The following is a 23586-nucleotide window of genomic DNA, read 5'->3' on the forward strand; positions in this document are numbered from 1 at the left end:
CACCCAGTCCACGGGCACCCAGTCCACGGGCACCCAGTCCACGGGCACACAGCACAGGCAAAGAGCAGGGCATCTTCATGCTTCCATCCCCCTCCCAAATGCCTGACGTGATGGTAATAAAGCTGATGTGCAGTCAGACTAAATATTGCTCTAGTGCGACAGGATCTGTGTTTGGTTTGTTAGTGAGGCATCTCAGTTTTGTTGACAATGGAGCACGGAAGTGGCCAAGGAGAGTTTGTTCTGTTCTCCCTGAAAGAATGACATGTCCTTTCAGGCTCCAAACATTTTTAGAACTGGACAGTTTAAAGTTACCCAGAATCCCCAGGAAACAGGGTAAAGAGATGATTTTACCCTCGTGGCGGGGGGTCCTGCCACCAGGGCAGGCTGATTGCCTCACACCGTGGGGCTGAAGATTCCTGGCGCCTCGCACCTTGGGGCTGAAGATCTTGTCATGACCTGCATACTGTTCTCTACCTTTTGTTCTTGGCCACAGGAGCAAACAACCTATTTGGGAAGTTAAGTTCTGGTTAAACATTGATTTGGGGCTCAGGCACACTGGGGGAGACTAGGTGGGTGAGCACGCTCAACCAAACACGCTGAGAATTTGTTTTAAGCTCCTGACCCTATACCTTTTAGAAGTTTAGTTGAAACGTGATGATTCAAGAGAAGGAGAGGCCGGCAAACAGGAGACGCTACTGATTAGTAAGGCTGCTGACTCCACGCTCCATGCGGGCTCCCAGCTGGAGGCTGTAAAGCTAGAGCTGGTCTTTGATGTCACAGCTTCAGCGAAAGGATGTGCGCTGATGATTATCCCCTGTATTAAATGATTGACTAACCTAGTCATGAAGTTAAGTATAATTCCTTCATTAACCCTAAAGGGCACCTTTTCTTTAGAGTGTCCGTAGACGCCAGATGGCCCCGGGAAAGGAATGCACTGATTGTTTCCGCTTTACTGCGATGCATAGACTGAGTTCCCTCACGCTTGCCTGCGTGCATAAATGCAGAACCGCTGAGACCCTCCGCAGGAGATACTAGCACGAAACACTTTGTGTCTGTGTCTTCCTCACTCTCTCTGATTGCGCCCATGCCATCCCATCCTTCAGGAACCCCTGACTCCAAGGCTGCTGCAGCAACGACTGCAGTTTATTCTCGCGCCTGTAGTTCCAGAGGTCGGCCGTGGGCTGGCACGGTGGCTGCCGTGGACCTGGCTCCTTGTGTCTTGTTGCTCTGCCGTTGCTGGTGGTGGCCTTTCTGTCCAGGATGACTCATGGCCGTGTCCGCCTCCCACTCAATAGGAAGGCAAGAGGGGCAGGACGGTGGACGCTGTCCTTTGAAATGAATGACCCGAAGGCCGCTGACGTCACTTCCACTACGTTGCATTGGCTGGAGTTGGTGGTGGGGCCGCACGGGGCTGAGGAGCGCGGCTGTATTTTGCATTGGACTGTCACGTGCCTGGTAGACATTTGGGGTTCTATTACCATGAGACAGAAGATGCGAACAGATACTGGGCATGAGTAATAATCTTGCCCCACGGGTCACCTGCATGCTCCCAGTTTTCCACCCCGGAGGAAGCATCATTTTCTTGAAAACGGAACTGGCTTAGTCTGAAGCTTCAGTCAATATGAAAAGCAGACAGCCCTCTACCTTCCCTGGACACCACTGAGGATCTTGCGGGGCTCACTTTTCTTAGTGAGTCCCCAGAACAAGGCCTCAGAACCCCCACCATGGATCATGCCAGCCTCCCCCCGGGCTCCTCCAGACTTCCTGGGTGTGCCCGGGCCCCGCAGGGCCCACACCCCTGCTGCCAGGAAGGCACAGCTCATTGTCTTCAGGGCGAGCGTCAGGGAAGCTAAGCAGAAAAACGCAGAAAAGCTAAGCACAGCTGATACCAGGCGGAACCATTCCAGAATGAGCTGGCTTCTCCACGGTCATCTCCCCCCGCCAGGTCACCTCTCCACGGACTGTTTGCACCCCAGAACAGCAGTCCCTGAAGAATATTCTTGCCCCTGAGGCTCCTTCCAAGCAATTCTCTGTGGCACCAGCTGGGCCACTTACACTTCAGCTCAATTCAGCATCATGTGCCTGCAGAGAGCTCCGGCCCCTTCAGATGTGCTGACATAGATGAGAGCTTCTGCTGGCCCCCTCCTTGGGCTTGGCTGGTTTTCTAGAATAGCTCACAGGACTCAGGGACACACTTTCTACCTTTAGCAACTTATTATAAAAGGGCACAGAGGAACAGCCAGGCAGGAGAGACGCTGGGGGCAGGCATAGGGGGAAAAGGGTTGACGTTTCCATGTTGACTGTCACCCTCCTGGCAGCTCTACGTGGTCCCCAACACCAGCTCTCCTAATCCCCAACTATTCGGACTTTCAGGGGGGCTTCATCTCATCTGTGTGACCCATTTCTAACTCCACTTTCAACCCTTCTCAAGAGAATTGGAGCAGGGGGCAAGTGGGGAGGGGGCTGCGTGTGAAAGCTCTGGGCTGCTCATCATGAGCAACCCCTCTCCAGAAGCCCACCCAGAGTCTCTTATTAGAAGCAAAGACTCACCCCGGGGTGACCAGTGTGGCAGAGCCCCATGTCCAGAGCCAGGGGCAGGGATTCTGTCTTCCATGACCCCACACATACAGCAGCTCCTCTTTTAGCTCCACTCACATTGGCGCTCGGACCCACAGAGGCTTGGAGTTGGGGTGAATTTCTTTGTTCCCCTCCCACCTCTCTGCACCATTCCAATTGAGGGGCGCCCTCCCCCTTGGGGACCTTCTCTTGTCTTTCTATTTCTTGTCCACTGGTCTCCTGGTCCTGAAAAGCCCTCTGCCTCCTTTGCCCCACCTGCCCCTTCCCCCAAACCCCAAACCCCTTCACTCCCAGAGCCCCTCTGTTGTTCCGGTACTGGGGGCCGGGGGGGGGGGCGTGCTAGCATCCCACAGGCAGGATATCTACCAGATAATCTGCGTCTGACATCACCCTGCCCCCTGTGTAACTCTGGCTCCTGGTTAGGTTGAAAAGAATCGCTGTCCTCGTTTTATCTAAAGGGTTATCACCGGCGCCAGCCTCAGGATGGGGCAGGCGACTTAGGACAGAGTCCAGCACCGGGCCCCAGGACGTCCGAGGTGGGGCTGCTGGAGGCGGGACGCCCACCTCAAGCCAGATTCACGTTCCCATATTCTTTCTTTAAAAAAAATTTTCGAAAGGAAGACATTTTCGTCCTTGAAGATAGGAGCGAAAATGACAGTCTTGGGAGGCTACTTCTTGCACAGGCGAGGGAGTCGCTGCTTTGTGAGGCACAGGTGGTGCAAGAAGGCCGTCTCCTTCACGTGGGCGGGGGCCCCGCCGAAGGGGAGCTCTGTCCTGCTGGTCCCCCACCACCCGTGACCTGAGGGGACCCAGGTGGGCAGCCCAGGGAGGGCTGGGACGTTCCTCCTGGCTCTGGTGGGCTCAGGGCTGCTGATGACAATTGACTGGCAAAATAAATGAGTGAATGAAGGAATCAGGAGGGAGGGCTCAGCCCCGAAGAGCCTCCAGAGAGCTCGGGGAAAATTTCCTTCCCCGGGAGGATTAAGCACAGCTGAGGAAGAAAACATTTCACATTGTCAAGGATTTTCGAGAACATCGGGTCGGGTGTCTGGTTACGTGTCTATCTAGTACTGGCCCTGGCTTGAGAAAAACAAAGAGGGCGGTGAAAATTTCCCAGACCTATTTAGGGCCTTATCTTCTGGGAAGTGGAAGTTTTAGTCATGCCGTAAACCTCTGCGTGGACATTCTTTGAAATAACTCTTTTGTGTGGAGATGGCAGTTCCCAAAATGCTGCTTTTTCAAAGAGACCTTTTTTTTTTTTTCCCTCTTGGAAGCTCTCTTCAGGGCCAGGCTCTTGGCTTGTGACCCTTTATTGGAACCTGGAGAAGGGGATCCATCCACTTAATTGCTAACTGTGGTTAACGATGCCCGGTTCCGGGCCTCCTGGTGGCGCAAGGGGTTAAGATGCAACCTATGGAGCTGTCCACAGCCACTGCAGCACGAGTTCGAGCCCCAGCCAGCCAGGGAGCTACCCACATGGCACAGCAAACCTCTCCTGACTCTCCCGCTGCTCCCCTTGGCAGTGGATTTCAGTCCTTCTGCCTGTTCTGTTCCCCACTCTGTCTCTGGTGGATCCTCTCACCCCCCACACCTCTGGCCTGTACCCCAGTTCTTGTATGAATAAATAAATAACTCTTTAAAAAAAAAAAAAAAAAAAACAATGCCCTGTTCCAGGGGGCTGTTTCCAGGGCTCAGCAAACCTGGTGGTTCTCAGGCGTGGGCACTGCCACCCAAGGCAGAGTGGCCTGTGTGAGTGGCCATAGCGTCTGCCTCAAAGGTGGACAGAAAAAGGCCTTTCCGGTGCTCAGCCCTGGGACTGGGGCTTGGCATTGCCCCATCCAAGGGCCAGCCCTTGCCATGTGCCCAGTGTCGGGGTGCAGAGGAAATCATCTCCTACCCTTCTGGGTTTTTCTAGGCTGGCAGATCATTGAACAAACGTCACACACACTGGTCAGAGAAGACATGACATAGAAGTTTAGTAATAACTTATGTAATAGTAATGACAAGTGTATCTGGGGGAGACCCCGCGTGACTGAGTAGCTAGCACAAGGGCCTTTAGCTGCCATCTTAAATAGCTTAGCTAAGACAAAGGAGGTTGGGGGAGAAAATTCGGAGTGGGCATTTACTGGGGAAATGGAGGCACTTCTGTCTTCCCAAGGAAAAGAGACGGGATCAGGTCTCGTTAGAAGAGACCCTTACCGAGAGAAGGGTAGTCAAGGACATCAAAAGCAGCCTCCAGCCAATCTTCAGAGCCTCTCCCCGAAATCAAGCTTTTCCACAAAAGACATATTTTGGGGTGCCTGAAGTTTGCACCCCTCTACCAGTTACATGTGGAATCCATGGGAACTGGGTTATTTGGACTTTGCAAGCGTGACCTTTGGGCTGCGGCTCGACTTCCCATCGTGGCAGCAACCTCTTCTTGGTACAGGTGGGCCCAGGAAAACCCCTGGCCAGGCTGTGTCCACACTCGGGCTGGGACTGGGAATGGAGGCGAGCATAGGTCTGGGAAGGGTAGGCCCACCCAGGAAGGGGGGACAGGAGGAACCCAAGTATGGGGGTGTCCCGACTCCAAGGAAAGGAGAGGCAAAAGCCAATTCCTTCCTGAAGGTTTCTCCCTGCAGGGGGAGGAGGTGGGGTTCATGGGCAGGACCTCCTCGTCACCCAGGCTCCTTGGGCAAAATGGCTTCGCCACCATTTGCTAGCCTGGGGCCTTAGGCCACTCGCTTCACCTCTCCGAAGCACCTCTGTCCATCACAGCTCCTGAGGAACTGGTAGGGAGAAAGAAGACGCTGACAACTGCCCGGCCTTGTCGCTCACAGGCCGTGTCTCTGTCTCTGCTAGAAGAGACCCGACAGGAGGCTGGGGCTGTCAGCCTCGTGCGCTGCTCCCTGGTGGCCTGGTGTGGGCCTGGCTTTGGGTCTGGGGAGATGCTGGTGGCGATCGGAGGCAGAGCCCTCAGCACAGCGCAGCCCCCGCTGTGCCGGGTCCTCACAAGGTGGGGGGCGGGGCACGCCTGGGGACACCCCAGCGGGGAATGCCTGGCTCTGTTCTGGAGGCCGCTGAGTCATCCTCATCCTCCTCCCGAGGTATCTCTTGCCTTCCAGCAGGGAGCAGTTGCCGTCACTTGCTTCTCCTTCAGTTACGGCCTCCGCTTCTCTTTCAAAGCCGCCTTCCCAGTTCCAGGCAGCAGCAAGAGGGCCTGGAAAGCCCGTCAGTTCCTCTGGTTCTGCTGGAGTCAGAGCTGCCTGGACGACCTCACGCACGCATCCGCCTCCCTGAGCCTCAGGACTATTGTCTGTATCAAGGGGACAGGAAATCCCTCCTCACACACACACTCATTTATTCTCTCAGGCCTCCCGTGTGTTGCTGTTATAGGGCAGCCCCGATATTGAACGGGTTCCTGGCTGTGGGTCCTCACCCGCGCTTACAAGGGACTTATGAATACTCCACTGCAGGACACACAACAGGTTCATAAAAGGTTTATTTACAAGAGAAAAGGAAATAAGGAAAATGGACAACCCAGGGAGAAAATAGGGAAATAAAGTCTTTAATGCGTCCTACCCGATCCGCCGACCTGGGGGCACTCTCCGAGCTGGCCGGATGCTGCGAGCTGGCGGAGAGCCCAAAATAGGGGACCCCCCAAGCCCACGTGTCTGGCTTTATATCAACCTGGCTGCTGAGCCCCACCCTCAGGTCCCAGGCCCCTTCCCTTGGGTGGTGACGGGATGTGGAGTTCCCAGTGTCTTTGGCTTTGGCCTGGGGTGGGGGTGGCGTCCACAGAGCCTGTATGGGATTAGCTTTAGGACAGCCTTTTACCCCTAACATGACCACGACTCTCCGATGAAGACAATTACACTGCCGGATTCTGGGTCCAACACTCTGTACCTCGGGTTCTCTCTCTGTCTCTCTCTCTGTCTCTCTCTCTCACACACACACACACACACAGACTGACTCACACACACACTCTCACATACTCTCATACTCACACACACTCACATACATTCACACTCACATACTCTCTGACACACACACATTCTCTCTCACATACACACACTCTCACAAACTCATACTCACACATTCTCTCAGCTACTCTTACACTCACACTCATGCACCCTCTCATACACGCTCATACATTCTCACACACATTCACACACAACAATCTCTCTCTCACACACATTTTCTCACACACATTCACACTCACATACTTTTACATTCTCTGATACACGCATATTCACTCACACACACACTTTTACAAACTCACACTCACTCTCTCACATACTCTTACACACACACACAACACTCACACACACCTGACACACAACAATCTCTCTCGTGCACACGCATGCATGCACACACACTCACACACTCTCTCAAGGCAGCCAGGCCTGAGCAGCCCTGGGAACAGCCGGCGCTGGAGGAGCCGCGGAGACGGCCAACAGCCACTTGCGTGGACTTGGCCTCCGGATTCTAGTGCCCCTCTGTCAGGTCTTCAGGGACTGCAGCCTCCACCCAGGACTTGACTACAAACTCAGGAGACGCCCAGAGCTAGAACCACCTACCTAGGCCTCTCCCAGACTCCTGAGGCTCAGAAACTGTGAGATAATAAATATTTGTGTTCCCAGTTGTGAACTTTTGGAGAAATTTATTAAGTGTCCATCGATGGATACCCCACATCCCCCTCCCTCCTGGCTCCTGACGTGTACACAGGGAAGGCTGCTCGTGTGAGAAAGCAGAGCAGGTCTCAGTGTGGCCTGTGTCCGCGGTGGGTGGGGTTGCTCGGCCTTCCCCATTTCCAGGCAAACGTGCCTGTTCTTCCTTCACCCACACCCAGGCCTGGTCCTAATGATGATGCAATCACGCCCACTCTGGTTTTTATGCCGAGAAGTGGCGAACCCTCACAAGCACTTCCTGAGGAGGGCTCAGCTCTTTGGCCTCACAGATGAGGCACAGAGAGAAGTGGGGCCCCGAGGCCATCTGACGCTGAGTCCCAGCTGGGTACCTCAGGGAGGACTGGGGGGCCCCCGCCGCTGGCCTCTCCAGCACACACAGCGCCTCTCCCTTCCCCAGACCTGTCCCCAGCCTGGCTGTGGAGACCTGTGGCCTGTCCCGAGAAGCCGGGGGCTGGGAGAGGAGGCTCCTGACTCAGGCGCTGCCCGTGCTGTGCCAGCTACAGGTCCTGGCATCGGGGGCCTGCCCTGGACCACTAGCCAGATTGAGGGCTCCATGTCTTCCCCTACACGCACCCCAGCAGCACGCGCTTCCTGAGCTGCCCCCTCTGCCTGGCAGTCCCACACCCATCCCCAAACCTGCTGTCTGTTGAAGGGCCGCTAATCATTCAAGACCGGCTCCTTTTAGGCAAAATCTAACCTGGCCCCTCAGCAATTCACAGTTAATGTGCTCTGCCCCTCTCTCCACGGCCACACCCCTCTGTTCATCCAGGACCTTGGGACCATGGAGTTTCGTGGCCTGTGGCGCCTGTGCCTCTCACACACGGCCGCTGTCTTGTGACCCAGTGTTCACGTGAACTTTAGACAGCGCTGACCCTGGCCTTATCCAGGTCACACACACAGGTGCTCCCCTGACCTTGGACTGCTGGGTAAACAGCCAGAGAAATATTTGTCAAAACAGCCCAGGCATTTTGCAAGGGGAAGGCACACAGGAGCGGGTCTGACCCCACGCAGGGTCCCATCCTGAAGGCGGGTGCCCAGCCTGAAGCACAGCGCAGGCAGGCTGCAGTCCTGCTGCAAACACCTGCCCTGCCACCGACCAGTGTGCGGGGCATCTGTGTCCCAGAGCCTGGACCTCGCTGTCACCTGCTGGGGTGCTCTGTAAAATGGGTGCACTGCTCTCCTTGTTGGGGGGACTAATGGGATCACAGTGCAAAGTGACCAGCCAGGGCTGGCAGATGCCCAGTGCTTTGGAGGAGCATCAGAGCTTGGGATTCTGACCTGGTCATTTCTAAGGGGAGACCTTGCATCATACAGTCCAGACTTTAGGCTCAGAGAGGAGACACAGCTTCATGGGAAGCACCGTGGGTGGGCAGGCACTCATGGACAGATTTGGGACCTAATTTGGGGACAGTCTGAATGAAGGACTCACTCACTCATTAATTCATTCACTCATTAATTCACTCACTCATTAATTCATTCCTTCATTTGAGAGAAGAGGAAGTGTGGTAGCCTTAGAGAGGGAGGAGAGTGAGCTGAGCTGGATCCCACGGGAGCTAGTGGCTGAGATGTCCCTGACCTGAGCTCGGTTTCCTGGCCATACCTCGTCCACAGTAGAGCACAGGGCTGGGGAGGGGCTGGTCTCCGGGGTCACACTCCCAAGGTCCAGTCCTGCCTCCACCCCCTGTGAGCTCTGTGAGCAATGTAACCCCTGCTCTCTGCAAGCCTCACCTTCCCCTTCTGCCTCCTGGGGATACGGTGACAGGTAAATGCAACCCTCCAGATGCCAGATCCAGCACCAAGCCTAGAACAGGCTCAGCTATATTCACCCCAGAGCTACTTCTAGAAGGACCAGGAACCAGTGACTGCAAAATGCTTTAATGTTATAGCTAACACTAAAATCCAGAGTGAGTTGTTGGTGTCTTTAAATGATACTTTACTATTCGCAGCAGGCCTCCGTCCTCTCCCTAACAGCCAAGTCCTGAGGAGTCAGGAATCCCAAGGGGGGTGTCCTGCCATGATTAACCCTGTCCTGGTTCTTTCCCACTCTGCTATCCACTTGCTTTTCTTAAAGGACAGGTGGCACTTGAGTGTATTGAAGTCAAGTGTGACCTGTAACAACACCCCAGCCTTTTACAGTAGCGTCTCTCCTACCATTTTGTGGCACTGGGCTGGGTATCAGGGCCCTAGATGCTGGACTTCCCACTGATGTGCTGTGTGACCTCAGGCAAGTTGACCAACCTCTCTGGGCCCCAGTGCTAACCTCCAAGGATGACATATTCTAGAGGGTTCTCCAAGGACATCAAATGTTCTCCTTGGTTCTTCAAGGGCTCTGTGTCTTTCAATTGTGTGACAAGGAGCAATCATCACTACATCTACATTATTATTATTGTTATTATTATCATCATGATCATTATTATTAGTGAAAGCCTCATTAGTCAACTAAACCTGTGTGAATCATGAACCACCCGGCACAGGGGGCCAGAATGTACCCTGGGCTTCAATGATGGAGGCCTGGGGCCTTTTAGGATAAACCCAGCCCCCTCAGGGGTGGTTCACTTTGCCAACAAAGAGGATGTTGGTGGAGTTATCCACGATGGCCATCAAGAAGGGCCTGTTGTACACTACTCTGAGGGGGGCCATTTGGGCTGAGCGGAAGCCGACGATGGCCGCTGTGGCCGCAGCTGCCTCGGTTCCTGACTCGTCCACTTCCACCACGGCTTTGTGCACCATCTGCAGGAGAGACACCAGGTATGCCTGAGCCACCGGGGCAGGGACAGGCCAGCACAGGAAATGGCCAAGTTTCTGCCTGTGATATCACAGCTGGTCAGGAAACGACACAGTGGAGCAAGGACACAGGTACCGGGCTCGGGGAGACTGCGCAGGTACCACACTGACGCCTCCTGGCCTCGCACAGCGAGGGCATGGCTCTCTGATTCTGTCGCGAGAAAGGAGGATCGGACAGGTCCAGTCATGGGAGGTCAGCTAGGGAGCAGAGGAGCCAGCGCCTGATTCCTAATTTTGATGACTTACCCCGGCTCCTCCTCCGATGCACCAGGTGTAAATGGGCCTGAGGGTAAAACTCAAAGGGAGCTCTGTGACTTTAGACGGGAAAGAGAGGGGCGGGCGGGAGAGGAACACAGACCAGAATCAAACCGGACAGAACAGTGGTCTCTGGCAGCCACTGCTCGGGAGCTGGGCTCACCCCGGACAGCTGGATGTTGGAGTGGCTGGAGAGGCGGGACAGGTCAGCCTGGGAGCTGAAGATGTCTCTGATGCCCAGCTTGGGGAGGATGTCCTGCAGATGATAGGAGCTCTCGATGGAGAACTTGGGAAGTTGAAGAATGAGGTGCCTGCAAAGGGAAAAGGGCTTTTGTAGACTCTTCTAGAGCATCTGCTGGCTGAGCAGATCTGCTTGCATCACCCTTCGGCTTGGTCCTCTGGTCCTGGTCTCCCGCGGAGCCCCTCCTGCTCTGGATTGGGACAAAGGGCTGGCCTCCGAGATCACCCCCCTTCTACAGCACCCCAGGAGGCCCCCAGGAAACCCGGCTTCCATCCTGCTCCCAGGAGGCCTTCACCTGATGCCTCTGGGCGGGGAGCTGTGCTCCTGGGGGTGGAGGGTCCGTCTGAAGTTACCTCTTTTTGAAAATCCTGAGCCACTTCTTGACTGTTTTCTCGCTCAGCCCATTCTCCACCTGCTCCATCTTGCCCTCCACGGGCAGGATGAAGAGGGCGGTGGCGTTCCCCCGGTAGGGCACGCCCACCACCCGGCAGGAGAGGTGGCTGTCCGCAAGGTAGTAGTAGCTGTCCTCGCCCTTCATCATGGGCACCTGCACCGTCACGTCCGGGGTCACGTGGAAATCCTGCTTTACGGTGCTCTTGGGGTTGAAGGCGGACTCCCACTTAGCTGGAGACACAAATGAAGAAGGGGAGGAGCTCTGCGCGGGAATTGGGAATGGGGAACAGGGGTCCTCCTGGAGCCTCCACACCAAGGACAGGGTCCCCTAGGGGAAGGACCCCCCCTTAGAACGTGGGGGAGGTGGGCACTTCTCGTGGGACTCTCCCTGCCATATCTGCAGAGCAGGAAGGGTGGTTTTCAAGCCTCGTCTTCAGAGGCCCCGAACGCCTAGTGCTGCTCTGATGCCCAGGGGTCCCTCCAGGTCGGGTCTCCCCAAGAGGGGAGGAGCAAGGAGCAAGGATGCCTCTGGGTGTGCCGCTCTCTTTCCCCCTTTTCCCCGGGAAGGGGCCTGAGCTCAGTGTGGGAGGGGCTTGTAAAGTCCCTGGCAGCAGCCTTGCTCCTGCCGGATGTCCTCCGGTGCCCCCTGCTGTGTGTGTTTCCTGCGGGGCTTTCCGACCCAAGTCACAGGCATCATTTCCATCTCCTTCACAGGCGGACGTGGCCCATGGCCCTGCAGCCCCCGCAGCTGCCCCTGCAGCTCTGCAGCCCGGCGAGGCCCACAGCCCTGGACGAGGGCGGGGCGTCTCAGGATGCCCGCTGGCCGCCAGGTGTGGCCATCGAAGAGGGCGAGGGTCAGTCATTTCAGTCTTTTCTTTCCCCGCCCCCTCCCTCCGCTTCCCTCCCCCTCCCCCCTCCTCTCCCCTGCATTTCCCTCCTCTGCTCCCCACCCAGCTTACCCCCTACCTTCCTCCCCTGCCTCCCCTGTTCCCAGCCCCTGGCCCACCTGCCATCCGCACTCTCCCCTCCCCTACCTCCCTCCCTCCTCCTTCCTTCTGCGCCCCTCCCCTCCCCTCCCCTGCGTGGCCCCCCTCCTGAGGCTCCCACAGTGTCCTGTCTGGAAGGAGGAGCAGACCTGAGCTGAGATGCGCAGGGGTCTTTCCAAGAGGTATGGGGGAGGCGAAGGTAAGGAAATCGGCTCTCCCCAAGGAGGAGAGAAAAGACTTTCCAGAGAAACCGTTTGTCCTGGTGTTTCTGCACTGGGTAATCCCCTCCCTGGAGGACACGGTGTGGGGCGGGGGGCGAGTTGCTGGGGCGTTATGGGCTGGGTTATGCCCCCGACCCCACGCTAAGGTCCTAAGACCCACAGTCCTGCCCTGAGTGGCTGTGGTGCCAGGCGTGGGAGCTGTGGCCTGTGCTGCCCCAGGTGCCCAGGCACAGGAACCAGCTCGTCCCCGGGGAGGAGACAGTGTCCTGGGCCATTAATGTCCACGGCGCTATCTTGCCATGGCGGCTGCGGACACCTCAATCTACTCCTAACCCTTTCGTGGGCAGGATTGTTTTTTCTTTTTTACATAAAAGCAGCTGGGAAGTGAGAGGAAGCTCAGGTACAAGCCACGGTCTTACCTTTAAAGTAAATGTAATTCACCATCACCATAATCTCCGTGCCGTCCAGGCCTGAAATCAAGTCCATGATCTTGTCTTTAGTTTCCTTTGCCACGAAGTCGTTGATCTGCTTCTGGGCCCCCACGGGGTCCCCAAAGTCCGTAGGGAAAGTGTCTGCCAGGTACAGTGTTTTCACGGCGTTCAGGAAGGTCTCGTGGAGATGCACCGCGGGGCGGATGAACAGGACGTTGCCCAGGCTCAGCTGCAGGCTGTCCCTGGGCTGGTTGATCTCCTGCAGCCGCTTCTGGTAGGCGGTGTGGAGCTGCTCCTCATCCCAGCTCTCCTGCAGGGAGAGACCCAGGGCCTCCAGGACCTGCACCCTCGTGTTGGACCCCGTCCCCAAGGACAACATGGCCAGGGTCGTGGAGATACTCAGAGGGGAGAAGAAGACGTTCTGGTCAGGTTGAGAGGCAGCCAAGGCCCTGTAGAGGTCGAAGACAAAGTCCTTTTCCCTGGGGGCCTCCGTGGTCGCTGGCAGCACCTCCTTAGACCTCTTCTTCATGGCCCCGGAGTGGTGGCGGCGCAGGGCAGCCACCTGAGGGCTGAGGAGCGCCAGGCACAGGAGCAGGCACAGCTGCATGGTGGCTGCCTCTGGTTCTGTAAGCGAGAGTCGGAGACCTGTCAGGGCGGGTGTGCAGACGCACGGCGCCTCAGAAAGAAGGTGGGGAGCAAGTGCGCAAAACCGATGTTCCAGACAGGAGTCACCACTGAACCAGCAGAAAGGGGAGCTGCGACACCTGTGAGGCTGGGGGTGAGGGTTTAAGGAGCCGAGTCGGGGCTCCAGGACAGAGAACTGGGGACATAGATAGCTGATGGTGGGGAGAGGAAGAAGGCAGAAGGGTGCAGGTCCACGGTGGGCTCTGGCCACCAGGACAAGAACCTTCACCCTCACAGAGATCCAGGCTTGCTTCGCTGGGGGCCGGGCCCGGGCGCTGGGCCTGGGGGCGGAGGACTTGCCTCTGTTTGGCCTGGCCGGCACCTGAGGTGACTGGTGGCCCGGAACCAGTGACCTGCTTCTGCTTGAACTTTTACCCACACTTCTGTCACCCCAGAGCAGTGTTAAGCAAGGCTTCGTGGTCTTTCTCTACTCTGGTCAACTACCTACCAACTGAGCCCTAGCCCGGCCACCCCGCCTTCATTCCGCATCGGCCGTGGGCCTGGACTCACAGGTGAACGCACGGTGCCTGTGGGTCCCCTTTTCCTTGCCCTGGGGCTGCTCCAGGGTCTGCAAGGTCACGCTCGCCCCTCCTCTGAGGTCCCTCCCCACTGGAGGTTCTGACCTCTTCATGTGAGCATCCCAACTTCCCTCTTTTCAAATGGGCTGAATTGTGCCCCAGATCCACATGTAGAAATCCTACCCCTGTGTCTCAGGATGTGGCTGTGTCTAGAAACAGGCTTCTGGGCGGCCCGAGTCCAGCAGGTCTGGTGTCCCCGTGAGCAGTGCTGGTTAGGACACAGGTGTCCACAGGTGAGCGCATGAGGGCACTGCAGGTGGCGCCTCCAAGGCCTCAGAGGAAACCTGCCTGTGACCCCTGACCTCGGACCCCCGGGGTGCCAGGCCAGGAGGCAGGGAAAGGCTGTGTGGGGGAGTCTCTCTTCCGTCTCTCAGGCAGGACACCCTCACCTCTCATCTTCCCGGGGCCTCTCAGGGGGTCTGTGGGGGCTTCCATCTTCCCGGTGTGAAAGAAAATAAAGCAATTTGGGGCAAGGAAGAAAACAGAAGACGGGCAGAGGCGGGAGTCAGCAGAACAAGGCCATGTGTGCGTCAGCCCAGCGCACTAGGAGATCGGCCTGGAGGCCCGGAGCCTGCCTGGGTCACCCCGACACGAATCCCCCCTCCCGCGGGTCTCTGACCAAACAGGCACTTCCTTCTGATGCGCTTTTATTGGCCGAGGCCTTGTCTTTCTCTCGCACCGGCTGTACCTGCGAGGGGTACTGATCCCCGGAGTTTCAACCAGGCAAACGTTCTGTCTGAAAATTAACATGTGCTCCAGAACAACACTGTCTCGCAACGTGTTTGCCGCCAGCGTAACACCTGGACTCCAGCCTCGATGCTACACAAGCCAAACCTTACCTGGGTGGGGGGTGAGGGGGTGAGGAACGCTGAGTGGGGCTCCCTGAGAGTGAATCCTCCTTCCGCCCACGCGGTTGATTATTTATCCATCACCGTCAGCTTTGTCTTCGGCTGAGGTGCCTCCTCCCCTTCCTTCCTGAGGCCACTCCACCTCCACCCCCACCTCCAGGCCCCTGTGCCTCCCCAAGTCCTTCCACCGGGTGAGAACAGCTTTACTCTGCGAGCCCGGCTGCCTGGGCTCAAATCTCAGCTCCACCCCCTCCCCAAAGCGTGGTTTGGGGCAAACCATTCTCTCTCCCCGCCTGCCCCCACCCCCCGCCACTGACCTGCTGTATGAGGTAGGGCGCCTGCCCCCTGGGATGGCCGGGCCTTGAATGCGTCAAGGCCAGCACCGTGCTAGCACAGGCCCATATGGCACTGAGGAGGTGCAAGTGGCCGGGGGTGGGGGGTTGTCTGGTCAAGACCCGCTGGAGACATCCCCCAGGCCCTCCACAGGCACGCGCTCCCTCACGAGCCAGGCAGCTCACCCCCACGTTGCTGATGGCCTGACCGACTCCGGTGAGGCCCTGCCAGGCGTACCCTTCTCCCTGTGGATTCCCTCCAGGGGGGTGCTCTTGTTCCGTGGACACCATGTCCTCAGCATCCCAGTACCCCAGACCCAGGGGGACACTGCCACTCTGTCCCAGTGCAAGACCAAATCCCAAAGGCCCCAACAGCAGCTTTGGACACTGCCCAAAGAGCGGCCCCACGGAGGCAGGGGTCCCCCCATGCTCCTGGGAGTTGAGGCTGACCTGGGCTGCAGTCCTGGCTTTGAGTGAAGTTGAATGGTTCCAGGGGGTCACCTTCACCACCCCTGACCCCCAAGGGGCACCTGAGCTCAGGAAGCACACTCTTTCAGAATGTTCTGCCTGTACAGCCTCCAGCCACCCCTAATCTAACAGCGGCTGCAAATCACTGGACACCACTGGACTCGCTGTGATGACCTCATGGATTGTCCCCTCATACCTGGCCCCTTCTCCACTTCACAGATGGCACTCGGAGCAGCTGAGTCACGCACAGGGGCAGGCGTGATCTTGGAGCACCTGGCCCTCAAGGGCCAGGCTCTATCCACCACCCTCCCTACCCCTGCACACTGTTCGCCTCCCCAGATCCCTGTCTGCAAGGTCGGGTCAAGGTCTCCCTGCTCAGCAACCCCACCCCTACTCCATAATCTGCAGATGACCAGGCCTTCCCACCGGTGCTCCCTTGTGTTCCCACCTTAAAAGTTGCCTCCTGGAAGGTCTGTAAAGGGCCACGTGGGTGTTCAGATCTCTGTATCTTTTTAATGTGTCTATTTTACAGCACAGCGCTATCAGTGCAGCTGTCCTGCTGAAGAAACAATTCAGCTCACCACCCCCCAGATGAACACCCAGCTGATAATCGCCCTCAAAGAACTGCTTTCACAGAACAGCTACAGGAGTAGAGGGTGTTCCACAGCTTGGCTCCAGAACCGCCCTGCCCCCAACCCCCCTCCACAGCCCCCACCCCACCCCGACCTCTCCTGAAATACCAGAGTCCCGACGGGTCAGTCGCCCTCTCTGAGTGTCCGCTGAGTCCCTTGGGGAGCAGCATCTCCTTGGCGACACCCCAGTTTCAAGCAGGTTCCCCAGCCAGCAGGTGTGGGACCCAGACATTTCGCTCCATCGGGGCCCACTCTCTCTATCATCATCAAAACCACTGTTTGGTCAAGACTGACTGGCCCTTGAAAGACTTTATCTAGGCCCTTGATAAATATTACTAGAATTAATCGTCATCAAGAGTCAGCACTAATAACGCCATTTTGCAGATGCTTAAACTGAGGCTTAGCAATACAGAACAACTGTTCCCAGCCAGTGAGTGATGGAGCTGGATTAAAATCCAGATTCCATGGTGTAGACATGACCTCTTGGCTGGCATCGAATAGGAGTAACACCGCCCTCCCCGCCTCTCCAGCTCCCGGGGTCTATTTTGGGTGTCTCCTCACTGTCCAGCTGCAAGAGCTCATTTACACCCACAGCCACAGCGAGTTGCCTCATTACCGTAACTGCACAGAGAGGAAACGGAGGTCAGAGGTCGCTTCTGAGCAAGTGGAGGCCGCTGGGTACTCATTCCAGGTTTCCTAATTTCCAAGCCCAGACTTTGCCATGACATTCCTGGGCCTCTGGTGGAAACACACACTTGGTCACTGTTCTGAACCAAGGTTGAACCAGGGCGAGTCTGCTGCAGCACCTTGCGCCTGGCACTAGGTGAACTGCCCCCACCACCTGCTGGCGCAGAGACTGAGCTGACCCCCCTGGGCCCCTAACCCCCACCTCTATTTCTGCAGTGACTCCCCCATGTGTCGGAAGGAAGAGAACCGTCAGTCAAGCTCGTCTGGCCTCCCAGGCTGAGTGCCCGGAGGAGGCAGGGGACAGCAGGGGAGGGCAGTCCCCCACCCAACCCCCTCTCTCTTTCTGGACCCCCTCACTTTTCCACCTGTGGTGCCTAAAAGACTCCTTCCATCACAGACACGTCACAGGGCTCCCCCAGAACGCCATGGCCAACCCTTGGTTTGGAGTAAAATCACACTGGTCTGGGGGAACCAGCCAGGCTGCTCGTGGTCGGCCCCTGTCCGGTTCTCGCCTGCCTCCCCTCCACCGCAACCGCAAGGCCGTGCCCTGGTCACGCCTCTGCCACCAGCTCCTCCAAGGCAGCAAGCCCTTGGCAGCTCTGCACCTCCCGCTCCCTCTGCTGGAAACTTCTCCCTCCCGGGCACCTTCACCACCTTCCAGGCCCTGCCCGGGGCAGGTTCACGATGCACCCCCCTCCCCTCGCCCCCGGTTGCTTCTCTCAGTGCCATGACAGATGCCTTTCCCTGGGCTTCTTTTTCTCTGGGCCCTCCCCACTCCCACCCTTAGGTGTTCATAGCAGGCAGGACCCTTGTCTGCGCTGCCTTGGGCCGCAAGGCTGGGCCACCACGGGAGGTGCTCGGGCACCTGGCGGGGTGAACGGATGAGTGTGTGGGCCAGCGGGCCCCGCTCCCCTCAGTAATGCAGAGGGGTCCCCTGAGCTCTGGAAACAGCCAGGGCGGGGCGGTCATCCGGAGGGAGCCCTGGGCTGCCCTTGCCGGTCACCTTGAGCAGCTCCCCGCGCTGCCCAGCCTCGGAGTCCTTGCCTTTTCTTTATGACACGGAGGGGCCGTCGTGTCCGGCCGTGACGGTGAGTCCGGAGACGAGTCCGTCCCGCAGCCACCACCCCTCCCTCTGCCCGCGCGCCCTGGCCTCTGGGGCCCCCGCCGCTTCGCTCCTCAGGCCGCCCTTCCTCTACTTGTGAGTGGGGTGCCGGCTAGGGGGGCTGTTTCCTTTTATCGAGTTTCTCCTCAAGGGCACCAGCCCTAGAAAAACCTAACATGCTGTCCACTTTACATCACTGCGTTGCTGCACCCTCTCTGGGCATTCTGGGCGGCGGCCTCTAGGCTGGGGAGCCCTGTCTCAGAGAAACAGGTTGTATTTGATCGTTTCCCCTGATTTCTACATGTTTGGGGTGCCGGCATGGAAGGCAACCCCAGCTGTGGTTGGTGAGGCCCCTGCACCCCAGAGAGGTGGTCCTGACCTCGGTGCAGGGTCTCGCCGCAGCCTGGCTGGCAACTCCACCTGGGTCAGCCTTTGTGGTGGGGGCACCCTGGGTATGAGAGACGGCGCAGCAGTACCCCAATCTCTACCCCCTCCTGCTGGGACCAAAAAATGTGGCCAGATGTTATCAGAAACACCTTGGGCATAAAGTCAGGCCTGGTGAGAACCACCGCCTCTTTGATCCCTTCAAGCCCGCATCTCACCTGCAGGGAAGCGGAGGGTCTGGCTAATTTAGTGTCCTGCCCAAGGTCGCCCAGCGAGGGGCACTCGTTCAGCTGCCCCCGGCCCTGGCGCCTTCGTGGCACAGGGCAGGGTTTTCCCAAATCCCATAGCCCCGGGGTCCATTCCTGGCCCTTCCTCAGATGCCTCCAGCCCAAGGACCGCTCTCTGGCGCCTGCACTTACTCCGTCCGAGGCCGAGGCGCACACAGCGGAGACCACGTCCTTCAGGGTCAGCGAGCAGCAGAGGGAGCACTGAACTGGGGCCGGCGTTTCCCACTGACCACAGCGGGGTCCGACTCCACCCCTCCCTGAGCACGCCCCTCTGGCCTGACCCTGCCCTGTCCCAGGAAGCTTCTAGCCAACAGCCAGGCGGAGGCAGAGCCACCAGAGGCATGACCAAGGCCACCCACTCCGGCCCTGCGGCTCCGCCCTGACCTCCACGGGCCTGCAGCGGCACGGCCACCCGCAGACGACCGGGCAGGCCAGCGCCAGCGCCAGCGCCCCAGCCCAGGGACGCCCTCCAGCAAGCCCTCCCTCTTGCCAGGCTGATTCATTTGTCTCCTGCTGGCAATCTGCCAGGTCTGGGGTGGGGCTGGGGGCAGAGGGTCTGAGCCCAGACTTGCTGGATCCACGGACCCTGGCGGGCAGATCAGATCCGGGTGGAATGAGGGACCGAGAGTCTCGCAGTGCGTGAGATGAAGGCCACACGTCCCGCCCCTTACTGCACCAACAGCCGAACTCTGGCTCACACGCGAGGGGCTTTTCAGAGTCCTGCTGGGAATCGGGGGCGCAGAGAGCGCGGCTGGCTGGCCTCAGGCCTGTCCTCCTTGCTTAGGGAGGGGCTGCCTCTCGGCTTTCTGTGGACTTGGCTGGACCCTAATTTCCACCTTGAAACTGGGGCTTTCCAACTCAGTCCCACACTTCCAAAAGGATTTCCAAGACACTCTGCTGCAGGCATCTCTTTCCAAGGTCCCCAGCTTGGGGTTCTGGTCCCGGTTGTGTGGGTGTAGCCTCACCCTAGAGGTGTGGTACCCATGGGGTGTGGAGTTGGCAGAGGAAATGGAGAACTGGGCATTTCTTGGGGGGACACAACCTTGACACGGAGCGAACAGGGACCCTCTAGATCCCTCTCTACCATGTGGGGGCCTGTCATGGCCCAGTATCTTTCCTTATCCTCACAGACACCCTACTAGGGAGATACTGAGCTCACCTCAATCTAGAAAGCATCACTTCCAGGACCCAAGGGTTTGTTCTGTGCTCGCGGTGCGTGGACGGTGGGTACTAGTGTCCCCACTGAGTCAGAGAGAAGACAGCCAGAAGCAGACAGCGGTTAGTGGCGGCCCAGGGCGGCGGCTCAGAAGGAGCAGCACCACAGGGGATGCTTGGTCGCTCTGGTCCAGGTTTCGCTTTGCTTCCACTGCACCATGTGGGCCCCTCATCTCACAGGACCAGCTCCTTTTTCAGAAGGAGAATCTGGACAGAGACACCCACACAGGAGGAGGTGACCTGAAGGCACGGGGGTGGTGGGGGGTGAGGCAGCCAGGAGCCAAGGCAGCCACCCAGCCCGGGAGCTGGTAGCCGTGGGGGCAGATGGTCCTCACAGACTCGGAAGGAGCCCCTTGTGCCGGCCGCTTGGTCGTGGACTGGCAACCTTGAGCTGTGGGATGGCACGTGCTGGGGGGCCATCAGCCCGGTTTGTGGTATGGGGTTACAGCAGCCCCAGCAGACAGCGCCTCAGCAGTGGGTGGTGTCCAGATTCGAACCCAGGTACTCAGGTTCCAAAGCCCAGGTTTTCTACTTGGGGCTCTGTTGCCTCTTGACTTCTGGAAAGCCCTGGCCACTGTCTGGCTCACTGTGGCCTCTCGGGGTAGGGAACCGCCCCTCTCAGGGAGGGCCCCTGTTCTTCCCAGCAGCCAGATGGAGCAGACCCCTTCCCATCTCTTACCCCCCATGAAATTCAGGGGGTCCCATGCAACCCCCATCCACGGCCGCTGATGCTGGATCTGTGCCCACTTACAAGGGAGAAAGCTGAGGCCCAGCAAGCTAATTGCTTGCCCATAGCACAGGTTAGTCCTCCTGGTTTACTCCAAATGTCGGAAGCCACCCCCGCGCATTGGGGAGGTCCCTTGCGCTTCTCGCTAGTGGCCAATCCCCACTTAGTAACTTTGTCCAATGGGAGAAGGAATAACGGGGTGAGCAGGGGGGCATGTGTATCTGGTCGGGAGAGCCATACAGATTTGTATGGCTGGCACAGGGGCTCCCCAGACCACCCCCCCAAGATGCTCCGTCCCCTCCCACTGCAGGCACAGGAGGACTTTGTTTCTCCTGCCAGAAGAGAACCAAGGAAAGAGCAAACACGTTGCCCCTCTGAGCACTGACAGTGCCTCCTGGCACTCCCCCGGGGGAGTGCCCACCAAGCCCCCACAAACAGGGGGAGCCGGCAGAGCAGGGATCCCAGCACTGCTCTCTGCTCTCCGGGAACAAGGCCTCCTGCATGGAGTCTTTGTTTGTTCAAAGGTCCAAAAGGGCATTTTGAAAGCTGAGGAGGTGGACTGAATATTTATCCAGTAAATTCCAGGGACACGTCTGGGGTGGAATGGTGGTGCTGAGCAAACAAACTCTCTCAGAGCACAGCATTTTTCATTCATTCATTCATTCATTCATTCATTCATCCATTCATCAAATACTGGCTGGATCTCAGTTATATGCCAGACTGTGTGACCTGCACTGGGGCCTCTACCAGGGTGACTGGAAAGAATTAAGGGTGACGAGGGTCCTGCCCTCAAGATGCTCCATGTGATAGGGCCTGGGGTGGGGGTGGGAGGCAGAGAGTGTCAATCAAAGCTGTTTGATGGTAGGGGACAGTCTGCCTTCGGGAGGAGGTGGGACATTTATACTATATGCAGAGATGGGAAAGAGAACATTCTGGGTGAGTGAGAGGGAACGTGCAGGGGCCAAGGCCTGGAGGTGGGAAGTTACTAGAATCCTGGACAAACAGCCAGACTTTCTCAGACTGAAGTCATTGGCTACGTGAGAGCATGAGGAGAAACTGAGGCAAGAGAGACAGGCAAGGACCAGATCAGGAGGGCCTTGACTGCAGAGAGAGTCTATCTCTGACTATCTTGCGGGCAACAGGGAGCCATGGAGTGCTCTTGCGCAGGGGCGGGGTGAGCACAACCGGAATAAGCAGGCATTGTTTTGAAGACCGAATTGAGGGTGCGTCCCTCTTTTCTCCCCTTCATTACCCCAGGACTTCACTTTCACACATCTTCCCAGCAATGCCTTTGCCAGTGCAACCTCAGGCCCCTTTCAGGCTTGTCTGAACCCACCCCCGGCCTCTGTGGGGGCTGATTTGGGAGTGAGTCAGCCTGGCCCTGACTTTCTATCTTAGCAGACCATTAAAAAAGAACCCAGCTTCCCAGCAGGCACAGAGGGGAACAGACCGATCTGTTCAGTAACGCACTTGCTTTTCTGCCAATAAAACCAGGGTGGGGTGGAGGGCGTGCCCGCTGGGCCTGGAGGCCCCACCCCAAACGCTTGCTGGGGCCTTGTCCACACGGAGGCCTGTGTCGGTGCCGCCAGCCCCTAAATGCTCTTGCTCAGCAAGTCCCTTATTTGGGAACTTTCCCTTGTCAGTCTCGCCTGGAGGCGCCCCTGGATCTTGATCCTCGCTCCTCTGGCGGCTCCACGTGACTGGTGACTGGGTGGCTCTTGGACAGAGTGTGGGGGCTGCTGCCAGACAAGCTCAAACCGCCCCCTCTAGAGTCCAGAGTCTTTGAAAACAGCTCAGCATTTTACTCACTGCCGCCGTGTTAGCCCCTCCTGGGACCATCCTTGCTCAGGGCAGCACAAGCGCCCGGAAGGGCCTGCTGAGCAGGGGTGTCCTGCAGCACATGGGAGCCCGGCTGTGGGGTTTTCACCTTGAGGGTCTCTTGCTTGGTGATTCAGCCCATTAGCTCCTGCCAGGTCCTGGGCGGTGCGCTGGATGCCCACCAGCCACAAGAGGGCGTGGAGTGGGGGAGCGAAGCGCCTGGCTGGGGTCCGCAGAGCCCTGGGGAGAGCTGGGAGTGGAGCTCTGAGATGTCGGGGACCAAGACAGAGCCTCCACCGGGGACTATTTCTAGCAGCAAGAGGCCGGTTGCCTTTTGCCCAAATCAACATTCCTCTAAAACACCCCTTCATAGGAGGATTCTTGTTAAAAACAAAGCATCCCAGGCCCCCCCGCCCAAGCTTCATGAATCAGAATCCTGGGTGTGGGCTGGGGGGGGGGGGCTGTCATCTGCCCTGGAACCACCTCTCCAAGGGGTCCTGAAAATGGTCCAGCACCGAGAAGGGGGCCTGGGCCCGCGGGCCGGCGTGTCACCACCAGAGGGCGCGCCGGCTCCTCGCAAAGGCAGGGGCACGCTCCTAGAACCAGCCCTGGGGCTGTGGGTGCAAAGCTGCAGGGTGGGGGGGCAGAGGGGTTGTCTTTGGAGAGCACACCTGGTGTTTTCCACTATGAAAGCGCAGAAGCTACTCAACTAGTCCAAGCCTCCTCTTCCAGAGAGGCCCGGGAACGACCCAAGGAAGTAAAGGCTACCACTGGGTTCAGCAAAAGGCACAGAACTCTGCGCACCCCTTATTCCCCTCTGTCCCGGCCACCCCACGATCCTCCCCTCCTGATCTCAGATTCATTTACAGGATGAAGGCGGAACAGAAGCACCTGGGGGTTCGGGGAGGAGACGCCTTTGGGCTGAACCCTGAAATCGTTCATTGATTCTGTCTGGGCCAGCTTACTGCTGAGCTCCTGCTGTTCTCACTGTTGGATCCTGGGGAGCGAGCGAGCACCCCTAACTGCACCCCGAGTCTATGGCTCTGATTGGCCGAGGGACAGGGAGCCGGAGGCAAGGAAGGGTTTCGGTGGGACATTTGAGCAGAGCCGGAGGAAGCCAGCTAGAAGAGACGGTTTGGAGAGAGGAACAGTGTTCCACTGAGGGGGACAGCATGCGAGAATGTCCTGTGGGGACTGAAACTTGGAATGGTGACGGGGTCAGAGTGTGAAGGGCAGGGAGGAGGGACAGGCTGGGAGAGGCTGGCA

General features: G+C 57.9%; 1 protein-coding gene across 1 annotated transcript; it reads right to left on the minus strand.

The window, feature by feature from the left end:
- Positions 1-8347: 8347 nt before the first annotated feature.
- On the minus strand, positions 8348-18791 carry SERPINA5 (serpin family A member 5). Its single transcript, XM_037503973.2, has 5 exons — positions 18693-18791; positions 12547-13182; positions 10881-11151; positions 10450-10597; positions 8348-9977 (listed from the first exon to the last, which is right to left on the minus strand). Exons 2-5 carry the CDS (start codon positions 13163-13165, stop codon positions 9789-9791), a joined length of 1227 nt encoding a protein of 408 aa, XP_037359870.1. The 5' UTR covers positions 13166-13182; positions 18693-18791; the 3' UTR covers positions 8348-9788.
- Between the last annotated feature and the right edge of the window lie 4795 nt (positions 18792-23586).

This window comes from Talpa occidentalis, unplaced genomic scaffold (genome assembly GCF_014898055.3).
Source record: "Talpa occidentalis isolate TD23 unplaced genomic scaffold, MPIMG_talOcc4v2.1 talOcc4.11, whole genome shotgun sequence".
In the NCBI taxonomy this organism is placed as follows: domain Eukaryota; kingdom Metazoa; phylum Chordata; class Mammalia; order Eulipotyphla; family Talpidae; genus Talpa; species Talpa occidentalis.

Excerpts from the sequence above, each read along its gene's own strand:
- SERPINA5 (XM_037503973.2), bottom strand. The coding sequence starts at position 13,165 with ATGCAGCTGTGCCTGCTCCTGTGCCTGGCGCTCCTCAGCCCTCAGGTG. Across the intron at positions 11,152-12,546 it reads GAATTACATTTACTTTAAAG|CTAAGTGGGAGTCCGCCTTC; the intron begins GTAAGACCGTGG and ends TTGTGTCTCCAG. Across the intron at positions 10,598-10,880 it reads CTCAGGATTTTCAAAAAGAG|GCACCTCATTCTTCAACTTC; the intron begins GTAACTTCAGAC and ends TTCCCTTTGCAG.